This window comes from Stegostoma tigrinum, chromosome 17, assembly GCF_030684315.1.
Source record: "Stegostoma tigrinum isolate sSteTig4 chromosome 17, sSteTig4.hap1, whole genome shotgun sequence".
Lineage (NCBI taxonomy): Eukaryota > Metazoa > Chordata > Chondrichthyes > Orectolobiformes > Stegostomatidae > Stegostoma > Stegostoma tigrinum.
In genome coordinates this window covers 58,548,127-58,572,124 of record NC_081370.1, presented here as the reverse complement: position 1 = coordinate 58,572,124, position 23,998 = coordinate 58,548,127, and the positions used below count along the sequence as shown (strand labels likewise).

General features: G+C 40.4%; 2 protein-coding genes across 8 annotated transcripts in view; both read left to right on the top strand.

Annotated features, from left to right (window-relative positions):
• slc6a5 (solute carrier family 6 member 5) overlaps positions 1–4,080 on the top strand; it is a 62,480-nt gene extending 58,400 nt beyond the window's left edge. For both annotated transcript variants that reach the window (XM_059652183.1, XM_059652182.1), the window contains exons 15-16: positions 1,773–1,940; positions 2,055–4,080. In XM_059652183.1, coding sequence (XP_059508166.1) covers positions 1,773–1,940; positions 2,055–2,210 — 324 coding nt within the window. In that variant the 3' untranslated portion in view covers positions 2,211–4,080. The remainder of the gene's footprint in view (positions 1–1,772; positions 1,941–2,054) is intronic.
• A 354-nt stretch (positions 4,081–4,434) lies between these two features.
• Positions 4,435–23,998, top strand: part of LOC125459556 (protein kinase C-binding protein NELL1-like) — an 858,388-nt gene continuing 838,824 nt past the window's right edge. For 5 of the 6 annotated variants that reach the window (XM_059652176.1, XM_059652181.1, XM_059652177.1 and 2 more), the window contains exons 1-3: positions 4,435–4,898; positions 6,475–6,603; positions 10,748–10,898. In XM_059652176.1, coding sequence (XP_059508159.1) covers positions 4,832–4,898; positions 6,475–6,603; positions 10,748–10,898 — 347 coding nt within the window. In that variant the 5' untranslated portion in view covers positions 4,435–4,831. The remainder of the gene's footprint in view (positions 4,899–6,474; positions 6,604–10,747; positions 10,899–23,998) is intronic. The other variant, XM_059652179.1, reaches the window with a different exon arrangement.

The window sequence follows — 23,998 nt, the reverse complement described above, 5'->3', positions numbered from 1 at the left end:
TTGGCATGACACAATTATCATGGAACTGTTGACTAATGATAGCACTTTGTTGTGAACTAATCTGTGACAGGTCCAACTATAATGTAAGGGTATCTCCTGTGGTGGAAATTATGGTTTGCAAAGTTACCTGTTCCTCCCAGTTATGCGACACTAGGCTTGTTGGCCCACTCTTTACTGATGGTTTAAGTAGCAATCAGATACAGGAAAACTTAGCTTTAGCTGTCACTATTTGCTACTTGACATCTTCTCTTGGGTCTTTCAGGTTGCCGTTCAATTTACAAGGACTTACAATGTTTTCAATAATAACTTGCATTAATATAATGGCTTTAATGTAGAATGGAAAATTGTGTTACGGAGAAGCACACTCAGCTAAACACTAACAATGAGTCATAGAAGGAGGCTTTTATATAGACAACAATATACCTGGGCTCAGGGCTTTAATTTAGGGAATTTCTTGTAAGCAGAGAGAAAGATAGAGACAGAGCAAAGAAGTCAGTTTATTTTTGGCTGACTATGCTTCAGTGAAGCATTTTGGCATATTTTTCTACATTAAAGCCATTACATAACTCCAAGTTATCATTGTAAAAGTGTTACATTCTTGAAGAGAAATACCACCCGAGTTTAGTGCCTATATTGACAGAACACCTTGTGTATTTTGAACCTTTATGTCACATTATCATCAAAAGGAATAAAAAAATTTCAACTATGTCATGAACTACGAAAGCAAAACTGAATTACTTTGCAACGTAACAAATCCTGAAATTGCATTACAATTCTTTTTTGACAAACCTAAGGCAACTGCTATTTTATGTAATTTGCACCATGAGAGATCAGTTTCACCTATGGAACACTCAGTATGCATAAGTAATCAGAATCTATTTTCAAGATGTCTTAATTAATAGCCTGATATCTGGGCAGCTACTCATGTCAGGCTATTTCCACCTTCAGTGTTTAAAATACTCATTAGAGCTTTAAAAGAAATTATTTACAAAAATCATTACATGACATTCAGATGTGACTCCTTCAACACAAGCTGCAGTGGACTACTGAGGTAGAGTTGCACTGTCAGATCGATCATCTTTCAGAGTTCTTGCCTGCTCTCTGTTGGTTATAATAAATTCCTATTGTACCATTCAGAGAAGATAAAGGATATAGTCCTGATATTTTCTCTCAGTAGCATCATTAAAATAGTTTATCTGATCATTTATCTCATTGTTACTGATGGAACTTTGTTGTAAGCAATTTGCTGCTATATTTGCTTTCATTACACTGGACTGAAATACTTAGCTGACTGTGAAGTCTTTTGGAGTGGACCTAAAGGTGCAATATAAATATTTTTTTTATCAGTGCAAATTGATAAGGTGATGAGCAAGTGCATTACGTTCATTGCGTGAAATATGTGTTCATGCTGTATTTTATGTGTAGAATAGGACATTGGCATATATCCATCAACATTAATTTACTGCTAAGTAGTTCACGAATGTATTTGATGTTGATCGCAAACTGTGATGCAGGGAAATAGATTAAAACATTCTATGGTAGGGAGATATTAAGACAAGAAGTTCCATATCTCTTGTGAAGGCCAGTGGATGAGCATCGTAGGGTCTAATGGTCTTTTCAAGGTTGATTTATATGTTGGCATGTTTATAGCCTGCAGTTCCTTTTACTTATGCATTTGTTGGATTAGAATAACTTAATTGTTAATAATTGAAACAAACTGTAGAGCTCACTTTCTGAATAATAATCCTATATGCATTTCTTTCATTTTCTAGTTTATCCTTTGCTTCAGCTTTTACCAGTGGGAGCCGATGACATATGAAAATTACAAATATCCAGCTTGGTCGATGGTGATGGGATGGTTAATGCTGGCCTGCTCTGTCATTTGGATCCCTATCATGTTCGTGATCAAGATGCATTTGGCGCCTGGTTCCTTTATAGAGGTATAATGTTTTGGATTTGTATCTTGCAAGTACAGCTTTAGGGCTGTTTGTGTTGTAAAGAGCATTATTTGAATGTTTTGTTTTTAGTTCTGAAATTGTGTTTTACCTTTTCAGAGGCTTAAGCTGGTGTGCAGCCCCCAACCCGACTGGGGTCCATTCCTAACTCAGCACCGTGCAGAACGCTACAAGAATATGATGGATCCCCTTGGGACCTCTTCTCTTGGACTCAAACTGCCACCCAAAGACATGGAATTAGGATCTCAGTTCTAGTATCCCTCTACATAAATATATGGGTTTAACATAGTTTATTATTTGGATATTTTACCAGTTCTTAGAATACCTGCCCACTCAAATTATGGCATCATCACTTTGAAATAATCTTATCTTTTTACTTGCATTTCCCCTCCATACTGTCATTCCTTTTCTCTTCAGTTTTCATGATCCACTTATATTTTCCTCTTGTCCTTCCACATTCTTTATTTCCCATTTATTCCCTTCATTCTTTCACTCGATCTCCCTCATTGTCCATCTCCCCTCCCTTTCACGCGTGATGTTAATTCAGAGTTCCTTGACTCTTGTTGTCTCTTTTTACTGGTCTTCATTTGCCACTCGCTTCAATGTGTTTCCCTGATCCCATCTTCCTCCCAGCTCCTTTCCAATTCCAAATTTTTCCCACCCATTTCACTCACCTCCCTGTCTTCCCACCACATACGTTTTGCCTACAGAATCTGTCCTGTGATTTGTGCCTAACAGCTATCTCAATCTATACATTCTAGTTTCCTTATTTACTTTATCAGCAGCTGAAAAAAAATTTGTTGTGCAATTCTACTTATTATGTTGCTAAATACTGGAAGAAATTGTAAAAGTAATGCGTTGTACAGTCTCTTGCTGTTTGACGTTTTTTTCCAATAGGGGCTGGGGTTAATATGTTCACTCCAACCTCTGCAGCACCAAGACAATGTTAACTATTCCTGCTCCCACTAATTGGCCAGACTGTATTTTCTTCATATTATGATGTAACTTCTAGTTGTCCATGCTTTTAAAAAAGTGAGGTGTGTTCATATAGTGCGTAGTAGTGGTGTCACGTCCCTCTAAGTATCTTATGAAAAACGTAGAGATGGTGAGCATAGTGTAGTTTTAACCAAAAAAACCTTCTTAAAACAGTTTAGTCTGAAATTTACAGTAGTTGTCTTCCGGGGATTTTCTGTCAATATTTCCGTCTGTCTGTCTTTGTGTTAAGAGGGTCTCAGGTAAAATTTACGTTCATGATTTTATTTATTTTATATGTATGATTAGTTCTCATCAAATGATGTCATTGATTTCCGTATAGAGTTTGGACCTCTTTCAGTGTTCAAACCCATGAAAACCATTTATAAATGTGTTTCTCCTGGTATATGCTGACCAGTCAGCACCTTGATACTGATCATATAATAATATATAAATATTGAAAGAACATGTATTAGTCATTTTGCACCTTAATGTTAGTTGCAATACTTATTCTCAGTCTTGTTATTCCTATAAGCCATCTTCAGGCAGTGGGTACCAAAGACAGGTTCTGTCTGAAAGCTGAGTGAAGCTGAAAGCTGCCGAAGCACATTTTTCTTATTAAGTTTACACATTGTCTTTCCATGCATCAGGTTGACCATTGGCCTTATTGATGTGTCCCAGCGTCGGAAATAAAAGTTGTATTTGATGAAACGCAAATAGTGTAACCTATACTTTGCCATATGTAGTAAGTCATTTGTATGTGACATGTGTGGTGTCCTCAGGCACTTTAAGTGGACCTATCTCTGTATAGGTTAATTCCTAATTACTTACGTAATGTCATGTATATTTATGTGCATCCTATATGGGGTACTGCTGCCTATGGATACAGATACGTGCCTCAAATCAGGCCATCAGTCATTGACTGATCTCACACATTTACAAGTATACATCTAAGTTAATGTAAGTGTCTCATTCCCTATGCTTGATGGCTATCTTGCATACGTAATGTGCACGATTTATTTAATAGATCATTATTCTTGAGGCCCTACCTCAGATTTTGTATCTATGTGTATAAATACGACCTAATGCATTATATATTTGCCTCTATGATGTCCAAATTAGAGATTATCCTATAATGTAACTTGAAGAAACACGAAATAAATGTCATTTTAAATGTCACACGTGTGCTTTCAGCGGTGCGTTTATTCTGAGAGGCTACAATTCAGTGGGATTTGGGACGACACTCAGTGCTTCTGTTCCTCCATCCACATCCTGGCTGGATTAGATTCACTGACACATTTTCTCGAAGGAGAAGCTGGGTTTGAACGTGCAGGAGTGTGGATGTTGGAGGATAAGAATGAACTGAATCTAATTTAATATGGAATTACTCGATTGGATTCGGTGGCCGCCGGCGCGGTAGCGATATAAACCTGGAAACGGGGTGGGGGGGGGGGTGTGGGGAAGGGCGAGGTGCTCGTACAAAAGAGATTGTAGAGGTTGCAGCATCAGCTCAAGCAGAGCTCCCCTGAAGGCGACGGAGGGAGGCAGGGAGGGAAGGAGAAGGCTTGTACTGGTCAATATCCGTGGGTGTGCGCAGGATTTCGACACTCTACACACCACTCATACTCCCCCTTATCCCATCGAGGGTGGACTGCTCCTCGGAGGAACATCAGGCGTTTTCAGGAGCTGCCAAGTGGCAGACAGACAGACATAGAGAGAGAGAGAGAGAGAGCGTGCACTGCACTGGCCAAGTTCAGACAAGTAGTGAGGAAGCAGCTGCCCGTGCTGTGGTTAACAGTGCTTTGATATTTACAAACATACAGCAAAGCGGGGAAAATAAAACAACAAGCATACACACACAGACAGACAGCGAGAAGGCAATTAAAACATCCAAGGACGAGGCAATGTTGCAGCAGAAGCAAATGGATTTAATTCCAATGATTTTAGCTTTCATGATCTCTGCAAAACCAGGTAAGGTTTTGATGATACCAATGCATCCTTCTGAAGAAACCGCGGCCCCTTTTTTATCTTTTGCTTTTTATTTATTGTTGGGAAGTTATGTGTTTGAGGGATAAGTGTTAGAGCGGCTGTCCCCTCTCCTGCTTCCAAGAAGCTTGTTGATTTCAAATCCTTTCTCTTCTCCGGTGAAATGGATAGATCTTGCCTGGGGGTCAGTCTAATGGAGCTTGACTTGAATCTCAGAAGCCTGTGAGAGGACAGGCGGTCCCACTGGAGATTTTGTTAAACACGGGGCTGCGCTCGGCTTCCCCAGCTCTCCCCAGACCCTTCTTGTTTTCAGCTACCTCATTTGAGCTGTGCAGATTGAGAATGCTCACAAGAACAAAAGTTGCAGGAAAAGCTCAGCATCTGTGAAGGAAAAAAAAAATCCGAGTTAACGTTCCGGGTCCGGTACCAGATGCTGCCAGACCTGCTGAGCTTTCGCAGCAACTTTGTTTTCGTTTTTGATTTACAGCATCCGCAGTTCTTTCGGTTTTTGTTTTATTGAGAATGCGCTCATTTGTTATTCTGAACACTGTTTTCCCCATCGCAATAGAGAGAGTTCCCGTCATTGCTCAGATTAATTATAGTCAGTAAAATTAAAGTTCAGAAACTGTCCTGCCTGCTCTGATCGGAGTCCATTTGGTCCTCTGCTTGGAAGTCAGTTGGGAATGTATCGCCTTGCTCACTTGAGGTTGATTTTATTTTCTTAAAAAGAGAATTAACTTCATGCCAATATGTAGCGACCCGGGTTGTGAGACTATGGGGTAGGGCTGCTGTATAAAGCGAGAAATCGATCCACCATTCATTAGAAAGCGACATAGCTCGAACCGCCTTGATATTGAGCAGTAAATAAACCGGGGTCTAGCATTAAGTACAAAGCTTCACACTCCAAGGTGACAACTGTGAAGAGGGCTGACCCAGGTCAGCCCTGTGTATGTGTGGGTGTGTGTGTGTCTTAGGGAGAGAGGCTGTTAACCATTTGTGGCCTCTCTCCTTAACAGAACCAGGCTGCGTTTACTTCTGCGCATTTCTACGGGAGATGTTAGGATTGTAAAACAAAAATCCGTGCTTTCACACCGAGTTCATAGTCAACTCAATTTTAAGGGCTTTCTAAGCTGCACCAGTGATTCGTGAATAAAAACGACAAGAAAAAAAACTGATTTGAATTGATTGGCGGAGGCTACAGACTGAAATCTGACGATTCAGTTGAAACTAAGAAGATCTGAAGTTGCTGGAGAAACTCAGCAGGTCTGGCAGCACCTGAGTAGAGAAAGCAGAGTTAGCGTTTTGGGTCCAGTGACATCTTCAAAACAGTCAGAGAATTGGTCTTTACTGACAGAAAGGAAACAAACGTTTTGCTTTATTTGAACTGTGCCCAGTGCAGCTACCCTATTGCTAAGGGCCTCGGCCCGAAATGTCAGCTTTTGTGCTCCTGAGATGCTGCTTGTCCTGCTGTGTTCATCCAGCTCCACACTTAGTTATCTCGGATTCTCCAGCATCTGCAGTTCCCATTATCTCTATTGCTAATCCTGTTTTGTTTTTCTAGTCTCAGGGTTTGGAATGGACCCTGACTTGCAAATAGATGTCACCACAGAACTGTTGCTAGATAATGCAAGGACGGGAGTTGCTCAGGTACCAGGACTATATAATAACAGCAGAGCGTATTTGTTTCAAGGTAAATAGGACAACTAAATCAATCATTTTCCTTCACTTTTTTAGCCTTCTCCCACCGTCCATTTGGCTAGGCTTTCTCTCCCACCACATCTTTGTTTCTCTCCTTCAGTATCGACAAACCTCATTTGGCTAACTTGTGCTCTTAATGAAAAGTTAAAGAGCGAACAGTGTACATGCAGAGCGGATAGGCAAAACTAATATCTTGAGCATACACACGGATTCCAAGTTCAGAAACAGGGGGATTCAAGTCATTAGTCTTCAAATCATCATGGTCATAGATGAAACCTCTCTGATGAATGCCATCAAACATATCTTATTCATGAGTTTTATGATGTATGCTGAAGCAAGCAAAAGCCAGACAGATTTTAAACAAAAGTCAATCTTCTGCGAAACAGTGAAATGTTGCAGTATGTGTATGTGTGATTTTAAGCCATAGTCATAGTGATGTACAGCACAGAAACAGATCCTTCGGTCCAACACATCCATGCCAACCAAATAACCTGAATAAATCTAGTCCCATTTTGCAAGCACTTAGCCCACATCCCTCAAAACTTAATATTCACATACCCATCCAGATGCGTTTTAAATGTTATAATTGTACCAGCCTCCACCACTTCCTCTGGCAGCTCGTTCCATACACGCACCTCTGCATGAAAAAGTTACTTTTAAGTCTTTCCTCTAGCCCCTTAAAGCTGTGCCCCCTAAATTTGGATTCTCCTACCCTGGGGGAAAAAAAGACTTTGACAATTTACCATGTCCATGCTCCTCATGATTTTATAAACATGTATAAGGTCACCCCTTTCCTCTGAAGTTCTGGGGAAAGTAGCCCCAGCCTATTCAAACTCTTCCCTACAGCTCAAACCATCCAAACCCAGGCAACACCCTTGTAAATCTTTGTTGCGCCCTTTCAAGTTTAACAACATCCTTCCTATAGGAGGGAGACAAGAATTGCACACAATGTTCCAAAAGTGGCCACACCAATTTCCTGTACTGCTGCAACATGATATCTCAAGTCCTGTACTCAATGCGCTGACTAAAATGGCAAGTGTACCAAATGCCACCTACATGACCCTCTCTACCTGTAACTCCACCTTTAAGGATCTGTAAACCCGCATCCCAAGGTCTTTTTGCTTGGCAACACTCCCCTGGGCCCTGCCGTTAAGTGTGTAAATTCAGCCCTGATTTGTCTCTCCAAAATACAACGCCTCACATTTATCCAACATGATTAACTAAAAGATAAGGGAGGTGCTGAGGTTGCTGAACTTTTCACCTTGTGCTTTCCTTCTTGTGGTTAGTCGTGAACGGATGGATTTAATGTCCTGATCCCCCAGTAACTGATGGAAATAGACCAAGCAAACAGAAATATGGTCATCTTTTCAAATTCACAAAGGATCTGGTAAAATTGAGATTTAGGCTGAGCATTTGGGTAATCTTGTACCGTGGCTTTTATCATTGCACCATCTGTAAAATAGGCCAAAAATGTGATTTGTCAATGAACACATTGCAAAGAAGCTGTGGGTAGATTTTACTTTCCCCGTCTGGCAGATTAGTGTAAACCTAGCCTGTAAACTTTCCAAAAAAAGTGCACATTTCACATTGGTACAGCAACTGATTTAACTTTCTTTGATTGCTGAACCCTTTTATTGTGAGTCAAAGGGGGTAGCAGGTAGGACATTTTGTACATAAGCACACAAACACATAGGTTCCTGAAAGGATTTGACATAAAGTTGAAATCACTATAGTCCTGCCAGACCATAGACTGCTATCTCATTAGAGAGAGAGAGATGACTGGTGGTATGGTCTACGCTGAGGGTCATCATTCCTGAGGACAGTCCTTCATGGTAACCCCAGTTGGTGTAGGAATTAAACCCCGCTGTTGGCTTCAAACTGCAATGCAAACCAGCTGTCCAGCCAACTTCTTTCCTTTATTCATTCATGGGATCAAGGTGTTGCTTTTAGGCAGCATTTATTGCCCATCCCTAAGTGCCCAGAGGGTAGTTGAGAGTCAACCACATTACAGTGGGCCTGGATTTACACAAAGGCCAGACCAGGTAAGGATGGCAGTTTCCTTCCCTATAGAACAGTATTGAACCAGATGGGTTTTTTTTGACAATCGGCAATGGTCGTCACCTAGATTCCTAATTCTGGATAGTTTTTATTGAATTCAAATTCCATGATCTGCCGTGGCGTGATTCAAACCTAGAATGTTATATTGGGCTCTGGATTAACTGTCCAGCAATCAAACCAGTAGGCCATTGCCTCCTGAGCTAACTGAGCTAACCAACCCTCTGGTCTTGACATGGTGGATGTGCGAATGATGCTTCCTCTTATGGGAAAAAATGTAGGAACTAGTGGTCACTGTTTAAGTATCGGGGCGCCCGTTTTGAAACAGGGATGAAGTTTTTTTGACCCACAGAGGGTCATGGGTCTTTGCAACTCTCTTCCTCAAAAAGAAATTTGGAAATAAAATCTTTGAATATTTGTAAGATGGAGGTAGATTCTTTGCAAGCAAGATAGTGAAAGGTTATTTGGCAGGAAAGAGGATTTGAGGTTAAGATCAGATTGGCTATGACCTCATTGAATGATGGAAGAGTGTCGATGGGCTGAATGGCCTCTTCCTATCCCTAATTCCTGCACTGGTATGATCATAAATGGAGCTTAGACAAAGACATATAATTTCATTAATGTCCAAGACTTGAAATAGACCTTTCACTCATGGAAATTTCTGCTGGTATGCGAGGTCTTGTCATCCCATTGCAATAATGGTCCATGTCTGTGCTCTTCTGCTTTCATTCTAAGGGTTAATTACTCAGGGTTAATTCAGTATAATTACTCCAGAATATGTTGGTTTTTGGGATTTACTCGCCTTCTGGTATTTGTAGAATTTTACTTGAACCTAATAGACTGTGTTTCCAAGTTCTGAAATATAACTGTGTGCAATGTTTAAATTCATGAATACACTGAACTGTTTTAAATGTCAAAACAACACTGGGTGAGGTCTCCGTCATTTGCCCTAATTTACTTTACAGAACAAAACATAAATGCCCTTTCAGCCTGATTCCCTCACTGTTTTTGAATTGGTTGAACCTCCCAGGGAATATAGACTGGACATTTGAAGCTCACCACCTTTCATGTGTTCAGCACAGAATGATTTTCAATGATGAATTTCAAACTCAATATAATGCTCATTCTAGCAAGCCTATAACTAACACAGAAAATCTGAAGACTGCATTGTAAATCCCTTCTTTAATTTATCTGAACAGGTAATCACTAATCAAGATTGGAGTTATTATTAGCAGCAGATGTTAAAAGTGATTGAGCAGATGTCATGAGAAGGCCATCTTTCATTTGAAAGGCTGGTTCGTTGTCGTCTTCTGTGTTGAATTCATTTTAAAGTGAGCCATAGCAAACATGAAACAGAGAAAATGCACTTGTGATACTCCTGTTCCCAGGTGCTGAATATCTAAATATAATTGGTAGTGTGCAGCAAAAGGCTCTTATGCTTCAAGGGATTACAGTTCAGCATTTTTCTCATTCATCAACTTCTATCAATGATACAGTAAACAGTCAATAAGTGTAAATTTTCCAGACATCACTCTGTGTTGACGCAAATGAGAAGCTGATGTGTCATCTTTAAACAAACTGGCTGCAAAGTTTGACAAAGGAATTCTTGATTTGAAAATTGGAATGACTCCCTGACTACATCCGACCAATTTTTAAAAAAAATCACTTGGAACTATTGGTGAAGAGTTTTACATGCTTTCATATGACAATAACTCATGAAGACTGAATTTCCTGAATAAAACATGCAAATATTCCTTCATTGTGTATTGTTTTCTGAATGCCACCTAAGAATTGATTCATCAACTCATCTCATTCTGTGTTCCTATGTTACAGATTTGTGCAAAGGCCTTTGAATTTTATTATTTGATGTTGAGCTTTGCACAATATATTCACAAATGCATTTGGAGATGTGGTTGCTGAACAGATAAATGCTAATTATTTCCAAATGTTGGGAAGTAAAATAGAGAGCTTTACTCAGAGCGTCCTGAGGAGATCATCAGTGGGGGATGTCAGGGGAATAGTGTTGGATGGCTGCGTCATATGGCTTGTGTTGTGACTGATTTGTACTTGTTTTCCCTCAGATGTGGAGAGACAGATACAGGCGGCTCCACACGTTGCGGAGAAAGTGATTCAGCTGCTTAGAAATAAAAGCGAGTTCACAATTGTAGCCACAGTCCAACAAAACATTTTGACCTCTGGGGTCATCCTGTCCATCCACGAGTCTGATCTCAGGTAAAGTATCATGCAGCGTACCCTGTGAATACATGGTTGATAATTTTAACAAGCAAGCCTTGGTTAACACTATATACAAGTTTCATAAGTTAAATGGCATTCTTCAAACTGTCTGTAAATCTTGGGTGGAAATGGGTCATTGGAAACATTTCATGATTTAAGAGCTAATATGATTTGTTAGCTGTGGCTTTGATGGAATCAACCTTTGGATACAACACTGGCACTCACTGAGATTGATTTCATATCATTTTATGTGCATCAAATGCAAAATAATGCATCCTTTGGAAGGATTGCAAGGTAGTAAGCCAAGAAGGTTGCAAATGTTGCCATAAACCATGCAGGCATAGCTGTATCCACTTACCAATCCCTCCTTAATCTTGTGTACTGGCTGTTGTAGTGTCTCTTCCTTCCTGTTTCATTTCATGCTTATTTCTTTACATACAGTGCCACTGGGCACTTCTACAATTTTTTTCCCTGTAGTTTGGCTGATGGTCAGTGACTTTATTGTTCTCACAGTTACACTGCCGAGACGTAGCCTCTTCTTCCAAATAGCAGAAGCTTGCAGAGTAAGAAAGACGAAAGTTTCTGTTGTGTTATTCACAGCCATAGGGCATATCAAAACATTTTACAGCCAGTTGGTTATTTCTGAAGTGCATCAACAGTGGTAAATTAGGAAAGTGGCTGCTAATTTGTACAACAAACTCCCACAAAGAACATTATGATAAACTATCAAATAATAGTCATGTTGTTTGAGAGGAAAATATTTGTCCAGATACCCTATTACTCTTTGAAATGCTGATCTGGAAGCTTTACTGTCCATGCAAGGGACAAGGCAGTGGTTTAACCAAAGGACTGTATCAGTGATACTGTAGCAATTCCTCAGTTCTGCACTGTAATTTCAGTCTACATCATTCTCCCAGGTTTCCCCAGATTGACAGGTGAGATAACCACCATTGAGTCAAGGCTGATGTAATAGAATTATGTTTTAATTCTGTGAGCCAAATAGGGCAGCTGATCTTAGCAATGCAACTGCAGGAGGTGGCATCACTGATTTTGAGACATATATTGTGAGTGAGTGGAAACGTACTGGGTAAAGTATTTCAACTTGGGCACTGTGATCAGCAATTTGTCAAAATGGTGCATTCCCACTTTTGCAAAAAAAAATTGAAATAATGTGCTACCAGTGTTTGGAGGCCAAACGAAAAGTGATAGGACATGGTCATTTTTCTGTTCTGTTAATCTCCCAATTACTAAACTGGGTAAACTGTGAAACTCTCCAGCTCACTGATGTTGGACAGTATCTTTTTTTAAAAAAAAGCCCCAGCCTTTCCTTATAAAATCAAACCGTTGTATGATTCTATGACTCTATTGTGTACACAATCTCATTGATTTTTGTTCTAACAATGTAGAAGTGCCTAAGCTTGCTGAATAGTTGTGTCCAGACTTGAAGGACAATGGATTATTTTGCAGGCATTAAATAATGCCAAGTGATGAATAGGAAATAATAAATTGTCATTATTTGTTATAGCAAAGTTAATGTAATTGTCGCTGACTATTTTGGAACAGAAAATCGTCAGCAAGGTACAGAAAAAAAACAAACAATTCTCATACTCTTGAAGAAGTCTGGTAGAATTTACTGTTCATAACTAACTTCTGTTTCGTAATTCTGGATTGTAATATGTGGAGGTGAGTCCATTCTAATTTTACTGTGATGATGCTGACAGTACCTGAGGGGTTAATAAAATGACCTTATGTATTAGTGACTCTGTTTCAGGCATATAGTGTTCACTAGTTCTGAGATCCATATCTTAGGAATGTGAACTGTTAAGACATTGGAAAGTGTTGATATCCAAGGGGACCAAGGTGTATTATTGTAATCACTGACAGGTGCAGCAAGCAATTTGAAAAAGGCAAGTTGCCTTTATTGCAATAGGATTTGAATATAGAGTAAAGAGGTTTTTCCTCTGCTATATTAGGATACTGGTGAGACTGCACCAATACAGAAGCATACATAATAGCAGGAGTAGGCCGTCTCGTCCATCATTCAACATGACCATGGCTGAAGATCTAATTCAATACCTTTTTCCTGTATTCTTCTGTACCCTTTTTGATCCCTTTAGGCTAAAGAACAATAAGTAACTCCTTCTTGTAAACAGTCAGTATTTTGGCCTCAACCACTTTCTATGGCAGAGAATTCTACAGAGAATTCAGCACCATCTGGGTGAAGAACTGTTTCCTCATCCCAATCCTAAATAGCCTACACCAAATCCTTAAACTTGGTTCTTAACTTGCTGGTCATTGGGAACATCCTTCCTGCATTTACCCTGTTAGAAATTTAAAGGCTTTAGTAGGTTTCTATAAGTTTTTACCTGGCATATAATTGAAATATAGTGTGCTGTTTTGGCGTCCTTGCCTGATGAAAGATCTGCTTGCCACAGTGCAGCAAATGTTCACTAAACCGTTTCCTGGGATTGTGAAACTGTCTTATGAGGAGATACGGAGGACACTGGGCCTGTATGCTCAGAATAAAGGACCAGTAATTCAGGACTGAGATGAGGAGGAATTCTTTTGCGAAGTGAGTGAAAAATCTTTGTTATTTTCTATCCCAGAGGGCTACACAAGAATGTTCAAAACAGAGATCAATACTTTTCTTATTACGAATGATAACAAAGGATCTTGGCACATTATGGGAGTTTAACATTGAGATAGCTGATCGGCCACAGTCTCGAATGGTGGAGCAGGCTTGAGGGGCTGAATGGCCTACTTTTCTTCCTATTTTTCTGGTGCATTCATACCCTACAAGTCTGAACCATAGAAATTCAGAATGCAGCCAGAGACTTGTTAAAACTCTGGTGATTCCAATATATTTTATTGTGGAATATAGACCAGGTCAGTGTTTTTCAATTTAGATTAAAACCTGTCTTGATATTTTACAGCTGTGTCCCCATGCTGTCACCCCTATTACCTGGTAGGTGTCACTTTCTAATTATTTGTAGGGCGTAACAGCGTGGATTTCAAAGGGGCAAATTTAATCCACCCAATTATTACAATAAAGTTGCAATCTAAATAGAAGCTTGATTTGGTTTATTTTTGTCACATGTACCTAGGTACAGTGAAAAGTTTTGTTTTGCTTGCAGTACAGGCAGACCATACCATACAAAGAATAAAGTTTATAAAATCTGATACCATTCATAGAACAAAGTGAGGAATACAAAGTTATGGTTGCAGAGAAGGTCCACGAGAAGCAAGATCAACATTAGATTTCAATTTTGAGAGGACCATTCAGAAATCTACAAACAGCCAGTGTGTGTTTTTAAGCTTTTGTTTCTTCTGCCTGATGGAAGAGGTTGGAAAAGATTATAACTGGAGTGGGAGGTGTCTTCATTAGCTGCCTTTCCAAAGCAGTGAGAAGTGTAGATGGAGACAATGAAAGGAAGGTTGACTTGAGTGATGTACTGGGTCAGGTTCACGACCCTCTAGTTCCTTATGGTCCTGGGCAGAGCAGTTGCTATACCAAGATAATAAAATGTGAGGCTGGATGAACACAGCAGGCCAAGCAGCATCTCAGGAGCACAAAAGCTGACGTTTCGGGCCTAGACCCTTCATCAGAGGCTCTGATGAAGGGTCTAGGCCCGAAACGTCAGCTTTTGTGCTCCTGAGATGCTGCTTGGCCTGCTGTGTTCATCCAGCCTCACATTTTATTATCTTGGAATCTCCAGCATCTGCAGTTCCCATTATCTCAGTTGCTATACCAAGCTGTGATGCGTCCAGATAGAATGCTTTCTATGGTGCACCTATAAAGGCAGTACATAAATGGTAAAAGATTAGTTAGCTAACAAGAAGCAGAGAACAGGGATAAATGGATTTTTTTTGGTTTGTCAAGTTGTCATTAGGGTCAAAGGGATCAGTGCTGCATCCTCAACTGTTTACAAACAATATCAATTATATGGATAAGGGATTGAATGTAATATAGCTAAATTCCATAGAAACAGATTTTTTACAGAGCAGAGGGAGGCCATTTGAACCATTATGTCTGAACTGGCACCCTACCTACTTGTCCCATTCTCCAAACACATGTCAGTCACCCATTAAATTAATCTCTTTCAGATATATATCCAGCTCTCTTTTGAAACCTCCAATGAAATCTGCATCTACCACTCTCCTAGGCAGTGCATTTCAAATCCTAATAACTCTGCGCAAAAAAGTTTCTCCTTATCTTACTCCTAGCCCTTTTGTTGACCATCCTGAAATTGTGACAAAAAACAGAAATTACTGGAAAAGCTCAGCAGGTCTTGCAGCATTTGTAGCGAGAAATCAGTTAACGTTTTGGATCCATGATCCTTCCTCAGAACTGGTTACTGACATACCAACTAGGAGAAAGAGAACATACTTCTTTACCCTGCCAAAATTGTCGATAAATTTGAACTCTTCAGTAAGGTCACCTCTTAACCTTCTCTCCTGCAAGGAGAATAAACACAATTTCACTCATCTTTCCTTTTTTTCTAAAACCCCTCATTCCTGGCATCATTCTAGTACATATCCTTTTCACTTTCTCCAGGGCTTTACCAAGAACTGACCACAATTCTCCAAATGTGGTCTGAGCAAAGATTTGTAAAGGTGTGGCATTACACTCTTGCTTTTATACTCTATATCCCTGTTTTATAAACCCAAGGCTCCTACAAGCTTTCTTAACGATTGCTTCTACTTGCCTGGCCACCTTCAGAGCTTATGCACATGAACCCCAAGTTCCCTCTGCACCTGTATTCCCCTCAGAGTTGTACTATTGAGCCTGTACTGTCTCTCTGCGTTTCTTCTACCAAAATGCATTGTGTCACATTTGTTTGCATTGAATTTCATCTGCCAGGTATCTGCTCATTTGAGCAATTTGTCAATTTCCCTCTGAAGTCATTTAGATTCTCCCCATTTTAGTATCATCTGCAAATTTAGAGATTTTGCCCTCAATGTTCATCTGCAAATCATTTACAGAAATCAGAAAAAGCAAGAGTCCCAACACCAACCCCTGGAGAACACTGCTTTCAGCTTGTCTCCAGTCTGACAAATGTCCATCTGTACTTACCCTCTGTTTCCTACTTTTACTCAATGTCTAATCCATGCTGCCGAGGACATCAATTCCAAACATTCCTACTTTGCTAACCAAGCTGCCACGTGGCACCTTATTAAATGCTTGATGAAAGTATAAATATACAATATCCACAGCACACCGTTATCCACTGCCTGTGTCACTTTGTCAAAGAACTCAATTAAATTTTGTCAGACATAACCTACCCTTGACAAAGCCATGTTGACTGACTTGTACTAGCTTATTTTCCTCTATATGTACATTTAACTTATCCCGTGTTACTGCCTCTATCAATTTTCCTACTATCTATGTCAAACTGACAGGGCTGTAGTTCCCTGGGTTATCCTTTGCCCTTAAACAACGGTGGGACATCTGTAATCCTACAGACCCCTGGGACTAATCCTGTGTTCAGACAGGCCTGGAATATTTCTTTCAGTGGCTTTGAGATTTGCTGCTTTTACCTCCCTCAGTAATCCAGGATACATCCCATCCAGGCCTGGCGACTTCTCCACCTGGAGTGCTGCCAGCGTTTTTAGCACCTTTTGTTTATCTTTCACTATATACTGCTCAGTTGCTCAACACCCACTTTCAACTGGGCCATTATCAATATCTTGTAATTTGGTAAAGACAGAAGCAAAGTCGTCATCATTGGTAGTCCCTCGCAGATGAGGACGACCCTCCTCCACTCTCTGGGTGAGTCTGTAAGTGGCTGTGCAGTCTGATGTGTCTCCCATGGCTCTGCCACACTTGGGGCGAAACGTGGTCATGGGAAGGGGTGGGAGGAGCGTTGGTGTGGCAGCTAACTCCTTGCACTGTTTTCACCTGGTTCCCGTGTTTTCCTGATGTCAATCTTGCATTGCCTTCCCAGAAACTGCTCCTCCAGTGTGGACAGTCTTGGGCCAGTGATTCCTAGGTGTCTGTGGGAATGCTGCACTTCAGCAGCGAAGCCTTTCAAGGCTATCACTGAAGTGCTTCCTCTGCCTACCTGGGGAAAAGTATACATTTCATACTTCTGCCATATCCTTTGCTTCAGTGAGAAGATTACCCTGCTTTTTACTTATGGGCCCCGTTCTATCCTTTACCAACTTTTTACAATTAATACGTTTGGAGAACATTTTGGCATTTGTTTTTGTGCAGCCTGTCATCCCTTCCTTTTGCTTCCTCTTAGCCTTCTTTATTCCAGCCTGAGCCCCTCTACTACATTGGAGATATTTTTCCTGATTTCTATTGCTATTACTGTACTGGTATGCAGCATAAGACTTTTTTTTTCTTTCTTTCTTATTTTCTCATCAATATCTTTGGACATCCAGGTACTATAGCTTTGGATACCACATATTTATTTCTTAGATATGTAACTAGCTTGTACATACTTCATCATTTTTCTTTTGAAATTCTACCATTTTTCATCCACTGTTTTATCCACCTAAATGCATTTCCAATTAACATCCTCTAGTTCAAATTTAAGATCCCTAAAACTTTCCCTTTCCCAGTTTGGGACCTTACTCATTGCTTGATTTTTATCCTTTTCCGACTTATTATTGAACCTTCTTATGTTATGATCACTATTTCCTGAATGCTCCCCAACTCTGACATTTTCCACTTGTCCTGTTTCATTTCCTATAGCTAGATCCAGCACCGCTTCCTCCCAGCAGGATTGAAATTGTACTGTTCCAAAATGTTCTCCTGGGCAATTGCAGGAATTTTGTGCTCCACACTCTACCTTTTTCCCAGTCTACCCAAGGGTAATTGAAATCAACAACAATCACAATACTGCTTTATAGAATCATACTGCATGAAAGCAGACCCTTCAGTCTAATTCATCAATGCCAACCAGCCATTCCAATCTGACCTGGTCCCATTTGCCATATTACTCTTAAACCCTTTCTATCCTTATACCCACCCAGATGCCTTTTCGATGTTGTAATTGTACCAGCCTCCACTCCTGCTGTTGGAGATTAAAACAAGGGAACATCATTTAAGAATAAGTTGTTTCCCTTTTAAAGCAGAGGTGAGGAGAATATCTTTTCTCAAAAGAATTATTAGAATATGGAATATCCTAACTGAAGGTTATTCAAGGTTGAAAGATAGGTTGTTGTTTAATAGACAAGGGAGTCAGTGTTACGGGAAGGGAATAGAAGGAGGCTGGAGCTGAGAACACAATCAAATCAGCCATGGCTGTATTGAATGTTAGAGCAAATCTAAAGATCCAAATGGCCTAGTTCTGGTCCAGTGACCTATATTCAGTGTGCCATACAAATTGACGATGTTTAATTTAAATCCAATCTCCATGTGTAAAATGATGCTAAAGTAATTTGCAATAGAAATTTTGGGTACAAACACACTCACTCAATGTGAAATTTAGGACATCCAATTAACTATCCATTCTATGCCTTTCCCAAAAATAAAATTGGGTAAATTTTGAATGGATGAACACACAGTGTTAATCTTGTCGCTTTCCACTAGATAGTTTCCATTGCTCCCAGCCATTTCCACTCAGCCAAGTATGCATCTTCTATCTGAGAAAATAGCTTTCGTTTCCAAGAGTTCCTTCTTTGTCTTGTTTCCCTCCAACACGAACTTCATAGAGCAACATTTTAGTCTCACATGAAATGGAATTAATTTGGCATTGATTGTTTTATAGACACAGCCAAATACAATCTTTCAAATCAATGAGATGAAAGTCCACAGAAAGCGTCTGGCAACAAATCTCAATCATCATTCATGTGGAAAATAAACAGGGGCTTCATGAATAGTACTCAGCCAGAGAAGAGCCCAATTAGAGTTTGACTGCCAAATAGCTATGGACCAAGAGGGGAAAAAAAACATTAAATTAAACTTGCTAGCTCGATTCCACAAGAACATGGAATAGCTGCAGAAAGGCAATTTGCACATCTGAAAACATAAAATGAATGAAGATGGAGATTTATGCAAGTGGGATCAGTTCTACAACTAATCCTGGAAACATTGAGAGAGAAAGAGAAAGTAAGCCAATTTAGGGGTTTGTGTATATAATACTTTGAAGCTTTTGTCATATATAGACAAGGTGGTCAAAAATGCATTTAGTGCGCTTTCCTTCATTAATAATCCTTTGAGCATAGGATTGGGAAGTCATGTTGAGGTTGTACAGGATATTGATGAGGTCTCTTCTGAAGTACTGCAGTGTGTTCTGGCCGCTCAGTTATAGTAAGGATATTATTAAGTTGGGGAGATTAACCAGAATGTTGCCAGATATGGAAGTTTTGAATTATAAAGAAAGGCTGGGACTTTTTTCACTGGAGTGTAGGAGTTTTTGAGCTGACACTACAGAAGTTTATAAAATCTTGTGGAGTATGGATATGGTTAATGGTAAATGTCTTTTCCCTAGGAAGAGGGATTTCAAGACTAGGGGTATCATTTTTTTAAAGTGAGTGGGGAGAGAGAGATTAAAAAAAGACATGAGCGGCAATTTTTTTTTTACACAGAGGGTGGTTCATGTGTGCAGTGAGCTTTCTGAGGAAGAGGTGGACATAAACACAATTTCAATGTTGAAAAGACATTTGGATAAGTCCATGAATAGGAAAGGATTGGAGGGAAATGGGCCAGGAGCAGGCAGGTCAGACTAGTTTAGTTTGGGTTTATGTTTGGCATGGACCGGTTGAACTGAAGAGTCTCTTTCCGTGCTATGTGACTCTGTGTACAAAAACAAAATACAGTGGATGCTGGAAATTTGAATTGAAGCCAGAGATTGCTGTAAACCCTCAGGAGGTCAGGCAGCATCTGTACAGAGGAACAGACTCAATGAGAAACCTGCATAAAAATAAAGTAGTTGACCTGAAACATAAGCTAACATGTTTGACCATCATTTTTCAGTTTGTTAATTGTATCAGGAGAGATGAAATGAAACAATGCGTTATTTCAGTGCTCTTTCCCACATGGAATTTTTTTTTTCATTGCACCTCTATGATAACACATTTACATGGCACCTTTGTGTAATAAAACATCTCAAGGCAATTTACAGCAGGGGTTTTATGAATCAAAATGTGATCCCAGGCCATATTAGGGATATATTAAGTCAGATAACCAAGTGTTTGGTCAAAGAGAAAGGTTTTGAAGGTTGGCTTGAAGGAAAATGAGATTAAGAGTCAGAATAGTGTAGAGAGGGAATTCCAGATCATGCCATCTGGGCAACTGGGGGCTCAGTCACAATGAAACAATGGAACACTGACTACTGGGGCCAACAGTGGAGAAGGATGATGATTTTTAGGTGCAGTTGGGCTAAAGGAGATGAAAGGGAGGGGCCAGTCCAGGGACAACTTTGAAAGCAAGGATGAATAAACATTTTCAAATTAAGGCATTGCTGTATGGTGAACCAATTTGGGTAACAGCACGTAGGTGATGAGAAATTGGAATCGAGCACAAAAGTGATGCTCCTCTCTTCAAGCTCATAGAATCCCTACAAATACAGACAGACACTATTTGGCCCATTGAGTCTGCGCTGGCCCTCCAAAGAACATCACGCTGAGACCCAGCTCCCTAGCCTTTCTCTGCATTTACCATGATCAGTCCACTTGACACTCCAAACAGACACAGGGAGAAAACGCAAACACCACACAGTCACCCAAAACTGGAATTGATCCCAGGTCTTTGGCGCCATGAGGCAGCAGTGGTAGCCACTGAGCCACCATGCCACGCTTAATATGAATGCTTCATGTGAAATGAAATGACCAAGTTTCTGATGCGATTGTGGTAAGAACACCTTTATGGGGCTGGATTTGAACGGTGACAATTAGGGCATCTGAATGCTTTAATAAGATTTAGCCACTAGTTGGGCAGCCAGTCCTGAACACTTGCCCACATAATGCAAAACAGTAGAGAAAACAAAAGTTCTGATGCGATTGCATATTATGGGGAAATGGGATTTACAATTACACCTGTTCTGTGACTCAGAACAGATAGAGATAGCTTGACTGTACAAAAGAACCAAAGAATAGGCCGTTCAGCCCCTCGAGCCTGCAACAAGATCATGACTGATCTGTCCAGGACCTCAGCTCGTCTTAATGCTGTCCTGATATTTCAAAGATCAAACACGATTCGGAAAAACATTAACTCCAAGCTGATGACAAATGAGCTGTTTATTCTCACCAGTCACATTTCACTCCATTGAATAATTTATTTTCCCGAGTCGGACAACTCTTGCAGAATGCATCAGGACACAGTGGAATTTTTTTTGCAAAATATATCAAACACCATTTTTGTTACGATTATTAGATTGAATTTTAAGATTTCTGTCCCGCAGCTCCACTTACTTGATGGAAGATGTCTTTTAGATACTTGCAGTGATCTAGCCTCCACACTTCTTTGGGGTTGAGAATTCCAGATATTCACCATCCAAGAAGAAGAAATTCCTTTCTATTTAAGTTTTAAACTGGCATCCCGTATTCTGTACTATATCTCCTAGTTCACAATTCTCTGACTAATTGAAACATTTCCTCAACATTTACCCTGTCAAGCTGTCTCAGAACCTTGTATGTTTCAATAAGATCACCCCTGATTCTTCTAAACTCTCATGAATAAAGGCCTCACCTGCTTGGCCGGCTCTTGATAAGTGAACCCCTTCATCCAGAAATAAGCCTGAATCTCTTTTGAACTGCCTCCAAAACCAGTACATATTTTCTTAAATATACAAACTAACACAGTGCACGATACTCCACGTTTGGCCTCGCCAATGTTTTGATCAGTTGGAACAACAATTCCATATTTTCAAAATCCAACCTCCTAGGAATAAAAGTCAGATTTCCACTTCCTTTCTTTATGATTGCTGAGCCTTCACATGCTAACCTTTGAGTTTCATGCACATATCTTTTTTGGAGTCTCTCCCAATTTAAAATTAAATCTGCCTTTTGATCCCTCCTACAAAGTGCGAGACATCACACTTTCTGACATTAAATTGCCATCTGACCAAGTTTAGCCCACTCACTCAACCTATCTATGTCCCCTCACATGTTCCTTATGTCCTCCTCACAATGTCACCTGTTTTTGTACCATTGTCCAGTTTGGACATCCCTCTCTCACACACTCTCACTTGTATCTGGAAAAGTCTCCCGAACCCCTCTCCCTCTCTTTTACTCTTGTATCTGGGAAGGTCTCCCTAAAGCCCTCTCTCTGTCACACTGTCTCGTTACCCATATCCCTCAGTTTTGCCATATCTGGGGAGATTCTCTCTAAACCTCGCTCACCCCCACTCCTCCAGCCGTGCCCTTTAATCCTACCTTCTCCACCATTCCCTTCCACCCATATTGCTCAATCTGACATTATGCCCCATCGCCCTCCACTCATATCCCTCAGTCCCACGTTCTCTGCAGTCCTTTTCCACTCATACCCCTCAACCCGAACACCTCATCAATTCTGTTCACTCATATCCATAAATCCCACTTTCTCCTCAATCCTCCTTTATCCATGTCTCTCAGTTCCATATTATCCCATTTGTTGCACTCAGCCCTGAATCCCACTTCATCCTCAGTCCCCCTCCACCTATTTTCCTGCGTATGACCTGTCCCCTCCTCCAAGTTATTTATGTGGATGGCAAATAATTGATGCCCTTGGACTGATCTTTCTGAAGCTGTACAAGTTATGACTTCACCACCTGAAATAGATTCGTCTCTCTGCCTTCTATATGAACACATTCTCAATCCATGGTAATGCTTTACCTTAATACTGTGAGCTCATATTTTGTACCTGTAACCTTTCTGAATGCTGATGGAAATCCAAATGTACTACATGTACTGGTTCCCTTGTATCAACTCTCTTTGTTATATACCCAAAGAACATTAACAAATTTGTCCAAATTTTTCCCTTTCACAAAACGGTTCATTGTTTGATTGTCTTTGGTATTTTAATCAGCCTATTCAAACCTGCTCCTTGTATCAGGGCCGTCATATTAGTGGATTTCCAATCCTTTGGAATCCAGTGGGTTCTGGAATATTGTGACTAATGCCTACTGCTATGGTGGGTCTTCCTTTCCAATCACAAGAATAATTCTTGAGGCCAGTGTAACTAATGGAATGTTATGGAACATGACCATGTAAACAAGATAAGGACCACAGGTTTTTGACTTTGATTGTCCAGCTCTTTTACATATGCAATTAAAGTTTGTTACAGAGACTGGCAACACTACTTCGGAATGAATGATATTCATTAGCGGTATTGTAATACCTGATCGACGTGCAAGTTAATGAGAGACATGGACAGGGTGGATAGAAAGCAGCTGTTCCCCTTCATTGTGGGGTCAGAAATAAGAGGATACACTTTTAAGGTAAAAAGTAAGAGGTTTAGAGGGGATTTGAGGAGAGACCTTTTCACCCAGAGAATGCTGGCCGTCTGGAATGCACTGTTTGGAAGGACAATGGGGACATGTAATCTTTCAACCTTTAAAAAGTACATATATGAACACTTGAAGTATCATTAAATGTACAGCTGCAAAAGCACAGCAGGTCAGACAGCATCTGAGGAGCAGGGAAGTCAATGTTTTGGGCCAAAATCCTCCTCCAGGACTGGGAAGGGGGAGGATAGCCCAGAAATAAATACAGAGGGGGTGGGGCTGAGGGTGGGAGGGTAGGTGAAATGGAGATAGGTGGATGCAAGTCGGGGTTATTCTGTTTGGTCAGTCAGAAGGGTGGAGCGGATAGCCGAGTCGGAAGATAGATTGGGGGTGGAGAGATTTTGAAGTTGGTGAAGTCAATATTCAGGTCATTGGGCTGTAAGCTCTCAAGGCAAAACATGAGATGTTGTTCTTCCAGTTTATATTTGGCCTCACTCTGACAGTGGAGGAGGCCAAGGATGGACATGTCACTAGGGGAGGGGTGGGGGGCATGGTGTTAAAATGGATCATGCCCAGAAAGTTGGGTTGATTGGCACGTGCAGAGCAGAGATGCTCCACAAACTGGTCCCCGAGCCTGCATTTGGTCTCCCTGATGTAGACAAGACCACATCTGATCAATCGGTATAATAGATGAGGTTGGATGAAATGCAGGTGAATCTCTGC